This window comes from Brassica oleracea, chromosome C7 (genome assembly GCF_000695525.1).
Source record: "Brassica oleracea var. oleracea cultivar TO1000 chromosome C7, BOL, whole genome shotgun sequence".
NCBI lineage: Eukaryota > Viridiplantae > Streptophyta > Magnoliopsida > Brassicales > Brassicaceae > Brassica > Brassica oleracea.
Genome location: NC_027754.1, coordinates 20409300 through 20418807, shown reverse-complemented (window position 1 = coordinate 20418807; position 9508 = coordinate 20409300). Strand labels below are relative to the sequence as shown.

Genomic DNA, 9508 nt, shown 5'->3' with positions numbered 1-9508 from the left:
CCAAGGGTTTAGGGTTTAGTGATTAGGATTTAGGGTTTAGTGCAAGTAAAATTTAGTTTTTAATGTATGATTTAGGGTTTAAGATTTTCCAACGGTTTAGAGTTTATCCAAAGTTTAAGGTTTAACGTTTAGGGTTTAGGGTTTAGGATTTAGGGTATAGAGTTTAGTATTTTGCTGAAAATTTAACAATATTAATTAATTTATTTTTTGTAACTAATTTTATGTATTTTTATTATTTTATTTTAAAAATTTAATTTAATTTGAATATTCAATTTTATTTCATTTTTAAAATATATCAAATATCAAATACTCAACTCAACCACTATTGGTTGGTGAACCTAGAGGTTCACCCCTGGGGTGAACCCAAGAATTTCTCTTAACAATATCAGCATATGAATTGCGTAAAATACTAAATACACTTGTTAAATATAAAGCGAGTATGTATACTAATTACTTCTTCATAGTATTCTTTTTTGTAAAATAACTTCTTTATAGTTTTGTAATTTTACTACACATACATATGCACATATAAGAACTTGAAACTAGTGCATGTAAAATATAGAGTCGTCAATGATTGGTTAAGCCCACTCCATAAATCTTTTGATTTTTTCGGAAAAGATGAAAATTTGTACAAAATCCCACTTTATCTTCTCACAAAGAAAACATAATTGTTCCAAAGTGCAACTCTCTCCTTTCACTTACACATCACAAAGAATCACTTTAGTTGTCTCTCTTTATTAAAAGGAAAGAAAGAAAAACAACAAAGAATGTTCTCTCAATTTAAAACTTTGGTTTCAGACCCATTAGTCTTATTCCTTTCATCACTCGTCACTTTTGTGTGATACATATTAATTAGTGGCTTTCTTTGAAACCACAAAATGATTTTATTAATCTAATCTCACATGGAATGAAGCATATTTACATTTCTTGTTCCACAAGTACCTTCTCAATAACCCTCCTTGATCTCTACTCAAAGAACCCCAAAGTAAACTTCCCCAACATCTGACAACTTCAACATCTTCTTATACCATTTCTTGATTTTATCTCTAAGAACCAAACATAAACCAAAACCTACGAGAAAATGGGAGACCAAGGAGTACAACAAATGCAGCAGCAGCCTGTTGTTGTGTATCCAAACGCATACACTAAGCAGTATCCATATCCATCTGCATCATCTTCTTCTTCCTCCTCTGGCTCACGCGGTTCCTTTGGGACGGTCTTCATAGTTCTTGCTGTGATCCTTGTCTTGTCGGTTCTGGCTTGTGTCTTCGGGAGGCTATGCAACCGTGAAAGCCGTGCTGCCAAGCAGCCAAAGCATGAGAAAGGTTCGTCTAAGAAGAGCCGTGAGATTCGGCCTGTGGATCGTGAGCCGAGGGAGAGAGGTGATTTGGAGTTTGGGTTGGATATGAAACGGCCTGACCATGTTGAGAAACCCTCTGGAAGAGATTACGGAGAGGATATAGAATCGGGATTTGGTGACAAGAGAGAAGAAAGAGGCGGAGGAGGACCACCTCTTCCTCCGGTTATCAAACATGGAGTGAGATTTAAGCTACCGGAGGAAAACGGAGACCAACATGCTGGAGGCGAAATAAGACGTGGAGGTCCTGACATTGAGTTCCGACCAAGACACTAATGGTATTGATTTGTACAAGAACAAACAACTTTATTTATGCTTATTTTGTCTTAACTGCTTCCTTTCTTTTGTGTGTCTTTTTTTTTCTTGCTTGATTTTATGGGTATGGAACTTGGAGCTGAAGCTATCAAAGTTCGTAATCTCATGGTGTGATATATACAATAGATACTGTATATATCTAAGGTACTGAATAAATTCAGCATACATATGTAAAATTTTTATGTAAATTCCAAAAGTTTCGAAAAATTTATGGAATAACTGTTGATATTAGTAAGGCTGGGCATAAAAACTCAGTACTAGGTTTGTATCTGTTACTTGCTATCGTCAAATCGGATAACAAGTATCTAACTCTTATTACTTACAAGGATAAGTCAAGTATCAAACTTCGTTATTGCTGTACTTGACTCGTTTACTTACTATTCTTTTTTTCATATAATAATTATACTTAATATTCATTAAATAAGTGTTGTTATCAATTATATCTTTATAAACAAAAATCAATATAAATATTGAAATTTATGAAACTGTAAACAAAGCTCAATAAATATCTGTGGTTTAAAAAAAAAAATTATCCTATTTCCAATCCAAAATCTTTTCTATTTTGAGTTTCAAATATTGTGAATTTGAGTAAGTAGTGGAACATAACTTACAAGTATTCCAAATTTTGGTATAACAAGTATTCATTTTAATATAAAAAGACAAGTATTCATTTTAAATGAGTTAAGTACACGTAACAAATTTAACTACTAGAACAAGTTAAACGTGAGTCAAGTATCAGAAATTAGCCGGTCGGTACTTGTCCTGTGCCTACCCCTTATTAATTGTTAGACCACGTAGTTCTAACTTTCCGAGGGGTTTTAGCCAGTAAAGAACAAAAACTAAAGGCGCCTACCAAGAATGGCTTTACAAAGCTCGAGAAGGGGAGCAGCGGTATGTATTACTTTCACTCAATTATATTATCAGAACTGTCGGTTATTGAAAAGTCGAGTCTCAGATTTATTCCCTGAGAAATTGGAGGAGCTTTTTGACAGTAGTATCCACTGTACATCTCTGACTGCGTTATCAGCCCTAATTCTTTAGCGGGCCTTTTTATATGGAAATATAAATGAGCTTTCATTAGGGGACAAATTACCAAAGCCCAACCCATATAACTCATGTTTGGCACACTTCGCCTGCAATGAAGCGTGTTCGCTTTCTTTTTTTGTTTTTTGAAAAAGCTAAGTTATGTGGATTTAAGCAAAACTATTATTATTGTATATCACAGAACAAGAAAGCGAACACGCTTTTTTAATCGTCTTTCAGTGACATATTTTCAACAAATACAAACATTTTCCAACGTCGGTTATTCAAATATGAATCTATAATAATTACATTTTTTCGCTAAAATATTTCGTTGAACCGACGATTAACTAAATTCATTTTCAACGTTGTTATTAGCATGAGTCATTAACTTGTCCATATTGTTCATCTTATAACGCCAACCTTCGTTACTTTTTTAATGAATTAATATTAACTTGTTCTTTTCACACAATCCTAATTTGAAAAACAGTTTTTAGTACAATTTTAATAATAGAGCTACATATTCTAATAAGAGATATATTTTTCTATCAAATAAGTAAAACCAAAACTTTAGACAACTGAGCAAGGCATGCTTTGAAAGGAAAAACCTAACCACTTTTAGCCGAATTTATTACCTCTACATGTGGCTACTATCAATCTAATGCTTCCATAAGAAACAACCATCAATATTGCTTCTGTAGAATATTCTTGAAAACCTTACCATGAAAACAGTTTCATTGAAACCCAAACCAAAAATGTAAATAAGTAATTAGAACCTAACTTTTTACCCGCAAAATATGAGAGAACAAGACGATACCATAAACAAACAATAGAAGAAAAAAAAACAATAGTCGCGTGAGAATAATAGTTAGCGCCATTATTCCCCCGTGGCACGGAACCTAATTTTCGTATAGGGGTAAAAATGTCATTCCATATGTGATCGAGGGAGATGTCTTGTTGCGCAAGCTAAATGGAACTAACGGCACCGCTTGTAACCAACCGTTTATAACGTTGGAGAGAGAGAGAGAGAGAGGACGACTCTGCTTCCACATTTCCCCAAGAAAACTTCTCTCTCTCTCTCATTTTTCTCGCACTTTCTTTCCACTTGGTGATGGCGGCGCAGGTAGAGATCGAACTCGATAACGGCGAGATTCTCGATCCACTCTCCGATGACGCCTCCTCCTCGTCCTCCACCGACTCAACGATTCTTCTCCGCGAAGGAGACCAAGAGCACGACGTCATCACGAAATGTTTCCTCTTCGGCTTCGGCGCCACTCTCGCTAACGCCACCACGATCGTCACTATACGTAAGAAATCTCCCAACGCGATCACCACGAGAGCCAAGTCTCTAGCCTTTCGCATCTTCACGGAAGCCATGGCGAGGAAGAACGGTGGAGATCCCAACGTGAAATACGGTTGGTACGGTGCTTCCAGAGAAGATCTCGAACGTATCATCACGTACGGATTCAGCAGCCGCGAGATCGACGATTCTTCGCCTAACGGAATCGGAATCCATCTTGTTCCTTCTAAGTTCTCCCTCTTCGCGTAAGTCCGATCTTCTCCTCCCTTGAATGTACGATTGGTGATGGTACTAACAGAGATTTTTTTTTTTACAGAGCCGAAGCTACAGAGGAAGACGAAGAAGCAGGCTTAAGGCATCTTCTCCTATGCCGTTTGATCCTTGGGAAGCCTGAGGAGATCATCTCAGGATCTAAACAAGCGTATCCTAGCTCGGTTGAATTCGATTCTGGTGTGGATGATGTGCAGAATCCTAGAAAGTATATCATATGGAGCTCTACCATGAACTCGTACATCTTACCTACTTATATCGTCAGTTTCAAGTCTCCTCGTCTCACAGGTATATATAGCATTTTTTCTTCGTTCAATAAGGTTATTTTTGGAGATGCTTTTAGTGCTAATTTGAGGATGGTTTTATTCAGTTATAAGTAACGGTGGTTCTCCGGCTAGACCGAGCTCGCCACGGGTTAGTTTTGCTGCTCTGATGTCGTCGCTGTCCAAGTCGATGGATACTTTAAGAATGAACTTGATCATGAGAACTTTCGATGATTTTAGGGTATGTTCTGCTTTGTTAACTTGATTAATACACGGTTTTCAATCGGGTGTGTTTTACTTTTAATCCAATGTGGGGTTTGTTGCAGAAAAGGAAAATTCAGAGAGATCAATTGGTTCGGAAGATGAGAGAAGTGGCTGGAGACAACCTTTTGGCTCAGATTATCAAACACCACAGAGACAAAAACAAGGTCAGGGTTGTTTAACACAGGGTAAGCAAGTCTTGTTTAGCTTTTTATAAAGCTTTTGATTAATAATCAAAGAAGGAATGCTTCTCATCTAATCAAATTAATGGAAAGTGAAAGTTTTGAAACGTCATCTTCTTATTCTTTCTTATCGACCAAGGATTGTTCAAAAGGGATATCTTTTCATGTGAAACTCCACATCAGCTTATATACCTTTTTGACGTTTGTTGTTTCAACTCACGCGAAGTTCGTGGCCATTCGTTCACTTTCTCATCAAGCTTAGAGAATTATATGTTATTGACCAACCTCTTTTTCTCTTCTATTCCTTGCAGAGAAAGTTTCACACGTGTGATGCGTAGAATGGTGGGATAGAAGTACACACGTCATACACATGCATAGACAAAAGCTCAATCAATTGCGGAAACTATATGAAGAGTTTTAAAGCTTTTTTGTTTTCTCCTTTCTGTTAGCTCTACAAACAGATGATCATCCCTTTATGATATGAACTTTGGGAAATTTGTAAAGACCATTCTTTCACGCAATGAAGTTTTCTAAATTTCCAGAAATTATCAGTGAAGTAACTCTTAATACTTAATACTGCCGTTATCGTACTCATTTGAAATTTCAAAATCCGCCTAAAATTTTAGAATCAGTATCCCGTCCATCCTCATTTACTTCAATGCAATTGAAAAAAAACACATGACATATATATGTCTTCTTCAGATCACTTTGATCTTTGATAGTCTCGGTTTTGTTGGATAGACAACATGATCCAGTGACAGACAAACATACCGAAGCGTTTCGTAGAAAGTCTTCAACAATTCAAAACCAAGACATAACTATAACTATGGAGTAATGGAAACCAGTAGTACTAGGGGTACTAGTATGTATTCTCTTTTTTTCTTTTCTAAATGTCAAATATTATATGAACCCGTGAGTACAGTTTTATGGGGTACGGTGCATATCGGGAAAATTTAGCAGTCCGGAGGATTATTTGCGTCGGTCGTTGATGTTTTTTTGTTATGATGAGTCGACGATAGATGTTGATTTAGTAAGGAAGAACTGAAGAGGTGACGGGATGAGTCACCTCTACTGGTTAGAGCCTTGGGGGTCAATTGTCATTCTTCCGGGTTCGACGCCAGCCGGAGTCGAACTGCTCATCCATGTCACGAAGCGGGTACTGGGTCTTCGGGCTCAGGACATACCCTCCCGAGTGAAGCCGGCCCGCTGCCTGACCGGGCCCAGGGAATGATCCGCGAAGTGGTGAGCCCTGGATTACCAAAAAAAAAAAAAAAAGAACTGAAGAGGCATAATTGGTCACCGTATTAAGAAAAATAAAAGAAATATTAATGGGGTACTTCTGCAGTTTTTTAAACTATGGTTCATGTCGTGCACCCAATTTGATGCTCTTATTATTCTATATTTTATTACACAATTAAATTTTTATTTTCGAAAAAAATAAACCAATAATGAAGTGTCATCTGTACCTAGAATTTCTAGGAATTAATGAGCAAAATCTGTCTCTTAAGTCTTTTTATTTTTCTTAATTATTTAATTTTGATAAACTTTATTTTATGTTTGCGATAGAGGCAGAGCCGCACTGAGCCAGTGGAAGCGGACCAAGCCGCTGCTTCCGGCCGAGAAATAATAAGTATATTTTTGGACGCATGCATTTGCTTAGTTTCTTTGGCTAAGTTGGTTATGTCATTTCAGTTGGCTGTCTAAGGTGATGTGTTCGAGGGCTTTCCCTCCCTCTATTATATAAGAAACAATTACACCCAAGGTCTTTCTGAGTTTTTATAACACTTATAGCTAGAAACCACATACGTGGATTTTTTTTTTTTTTTTCAAATAGTATACCGTAGTTCTTTTTTTTTTTTGTTCAAAAATATATCGTAGTTCTATTATAACAAAATCTAAAACATTTCCTCAATTGAGAAAATATAATTGGTCCCACTCTCTCTTCTTCATCCAGATTTGCTTTTTCAGATTTCTTTTCCAACATAATTCACTCCAAATTATTATCTATGTTGTTCGATCTATTTTTTGAGATTTACCAAGATGCTGGTCTGATGATGGTGATGATGGTTAAATGGTGACATAGACAACGGTGGGAGAACATAGATGACGGCGGAGACGTTGGCGGTAGGTGACATCGACGACGACGACGTAGATAACATAGCAAAAGTGTTAGTTTTTTAATTGTTTGAAGGTTTGTTAATGATGGTCATAGACTCGTGGGACAAATGTTTGTTCAGTTCTCTAATTACATCCACCCATTTCTTCATCTGTACTCCCATCGTCAACACCATAACCGTCACAGCACCGCCGTAACCGACGCGAGCTCTCCTTCACCCCTTTCTCGATACTTATCCATGAATCATCATCTCCATATAGTGGAGAATTTGGACACTCCGACACCATGAATAAAAGCTTTGACGCTTTTGTAAGTTTTTTTTTCTTATGTTGAGGGATTGAGTGAAAGCCTGCTTGAAAATATCATTTTAGTCATGACATTGGTGTACACATGGATATCAGATATCATAAGCTGTGGATATTACAAATCAGCGTACATGTGGATACGTACACGTGGATAATGAGGTCTATGTGTACACGTGGACATTAATGTTGGCCATACATATGTTGCAATATGTAAACAAGAACAAGATCTAAAAAAGAAATATAAAATGTTGATAAAAACATTCCTAAACACATTTACATAGTCATAGCACAAAATAGTAGCATAGACAAATTTCTGAAATAATGCAATCAATGCATTTGTCTAAAACAAGTTTTTTTCTCTCTGATTGCACTAACCTAATAGAGAAGGAGGAAAACTAGTTGCTTAATCATATTTAGAATGGAAAGGTTTGTAAAGCATATGTACGGTCAGTGGGAGGGTTTGTGAAACATATGTACATTTGTTTAGTGTACATATGTACATGTGTTTAATTGTGGTTGTACATATTTTTGTAGTTTTGCTTTGTAGCTTGGCTTGTACGCTCATTTTCTATATATATATATACAAAATAAAAGTAAAGAGAAGATGAAACCAGACATATTGATCAAACTTCTAACTTCAGTACAATAGGATGATCAAGCCTTCTCGTAAACAAGATTTATATGTACAATAAGATTACTATCCATATGTACACTGTTTATTTACTATCAGAGTGTACACATTTATAATATCCACAAACTAAAGCGTCACGAAAAGTAAAACTGAAACTAACACCAGCCAGACTTATAGCTCTCAAAGAAAATATAGATGTGTGTTGTTAACTTGTTGTTATCTCTCAGCAAAACCTTTTCCATAACTAAAGAATTTCTTCTTGTCTTGTGTCAATTGGTTCCATATTACTTTAGACAATACATCTGGGCAACATCAAACCTAAGACTCCATAAAACTCAACCTTTTGTATAAACTATCAAAGCCTCAAACTTCTGGCCGGAAAAAAGTTCGACATTTAGTTCGACATATCTGAAAAATTGAGAGAGAGAGATATTTTACCAATTTATAATTCAACATATTTTAAAACCCACCAAAAAATAACAAGTGAGGAAACAGAAAAAAAAATAAAGCCAAAGTTCAGTTTGCTACAATTGAGAGGTTATTAATGTAATTAACCACCCGAAAGTATCTCAGTAGCTATAAATATCCTAGAGTGATAATAAAAACTTAAAAGTGACCTGCAGTATTAATAACTCTTACTTTTATCCTTAGTTAATGCCAATAGGCCCAATAATTTTTTTTTTGTTTCTGACTCATAGATTTTTAGGACCTGCTCTGGATAGAGGTGCTCTAAAGTTTATTTTGTTAAATCTGTGAAATATTCTTACTATGAAATGCTCCAAAATATATGTTATCCACAAATTCTTTTGCCGTATGTTTGAGTTCGAGGGTCCTCCCTCTATATTTTATAATTATTTTTATCCATAGTTAAATAGTTAGTATCAATAGGTCCAATATATTTTTTTTGCTTTTGGCCCATAAATTTCTTGGACCGGCTCTGGACCTACGTTGCATGGAAGCGTGTCTCGCGTACTGGTTCCTGGTTCCGAAGCGGAAACGGAGTCGGAAGCGTGCGGAATCGCTCGGAAGCGTGCCGGAATCGCTCGGAAGCGTGCCGGAATCGCGGTTCCAAAAAAAAAACAGATATGGAAGCGTGATGGAAACGATGAATCCTATTTGGAAGCGTTTAAGTTTGATATTGGAATCGTAAATAAAAATAAAAAAAGGAAAAATTAAATGTTATGTTTTGTTTCTTTAACTGAAAACCCTAGTAAAAAAAAGAAACTGAAAAGACTACGACAAAGTCATTGTTCTCATTTCTTTTACACTTCTGAGTTTCTATCTTTTTTCTTCTTTGTACCAAGACCAAACAATCAATCAAGGTAATTTTCTTTAGACTTTTATTTCTTTGTTAATTGTTATATTCTTCTTCTCCTTTACACAAACATGAGATTTGTAGCTTTATATGTATCGTTCAATGATATTGATCGGATGGTTGCTAATGGTTAAAGTACAACTGAATTTGCATTGTGAAACTAAGGTTAAAGT

General features: G+C 35.9%; 2 protein-coding genes across 5 annotated transcripts; both read left to right on the top strand.

Annotated features, from left to right (window-relative positions):
* Window positions 1-840: 840 nt before the first annotated feature.
* Window positions 841-2019, top strand: LOC106304108. 3 transcript variants are annotated; one of them, XM_013740498.1, is made up of 2 exons: window positions 841-1635; window positions 1743-2019. In XM_013740498.1, the coding sequence occupies exon 1, from the start codon at window positions 1082-1084 to the stop codon at window positions 1631-1633; it is 552 nt and encodes a 183-aa protein (XP_013595952.1). In that variant the 5' UTR covers window positions 841-1081; the 3' UTR covers window positions 1634-1635; window positions 1743-2019. The 3 variants fall into 3 exon arrangements, with proteins under 3 accessions (XP_013595952.1, XP_013595953.1, XP_013595954.1); XM_013740499.1 differs by having other exon boundaries at window positions 1758-1994; XM_013740500.1 differs by having other exon boundaries at window positions 1752-1994.
* A 1597-nt stretch (window positions 2020-3616) lies between these two features.
* On the top strand, window positions 3617-5507 carry LOC106304015 (probable inactive poly [ADP-ribose] polymerase SRO2). Of its 2 annotated transcripts, none has more exons than XM_013740389.1 (5): window positions 3617-4237; window positions 4309-4550; window positions 4633-4766; window positions 4852-4953; window positions 5280-5507. In XM_013740389.1, exons 1-5 carry the CDS (start codon window positions 3804-3806, stop codon window positions 5304-5306), a joined length of 939 nt encoding a protein of 312 aa, XP_013595843.1. In that variant the 5' UTR covers window positions 3617-3803; the 3' UTR covers window positions 5307-5507. The 2 variants fall into 2 exon arrangements, with proteins under 2 accessions (XP_013595843.1, XP_013595844.1); XM_013740390.1 differs by having other exon boundaries at window positions 3623-4237; window positions 4852-4974; window positions 5280-5506.
* The last annotated feature ends 4001 nt before the right edge of the window (window positions 5508-9508 follow it).

Excerpts from the sequence above, each read along its gene's own strand:
- LOC106304108 (XM_013740498.1), top strand. The coding sequence starts at position 1,082 with ATGGGAGACCAAGGAGTACAACAAATGCAGCAGCAGCCTGTTGTTGTG.
- LOC106304015 (XM_013740389.1), top strand. The coding sequence starts at position 3,804 with ATGGCGGCGCAGGTAGAGATCGAACTCGATAACGGCGAGATTCTCGAT. Across the intron at positions 4,238-4,308 it reads TCTAAGTTCTCCCTCTTCGC|AGCCGAAGCTACAGAGGAAG; the intron begins GTAAGTCCGATC and ends TTTTTTTTACAG. Across the intron at positions 4,551-4,632 it reads CAAGTCTCCTCGTCTCACAG|TTATAAGTAACGGTGGTTCT; the intron begins GTATATATAGCA and ends GGTTTTATTCAG.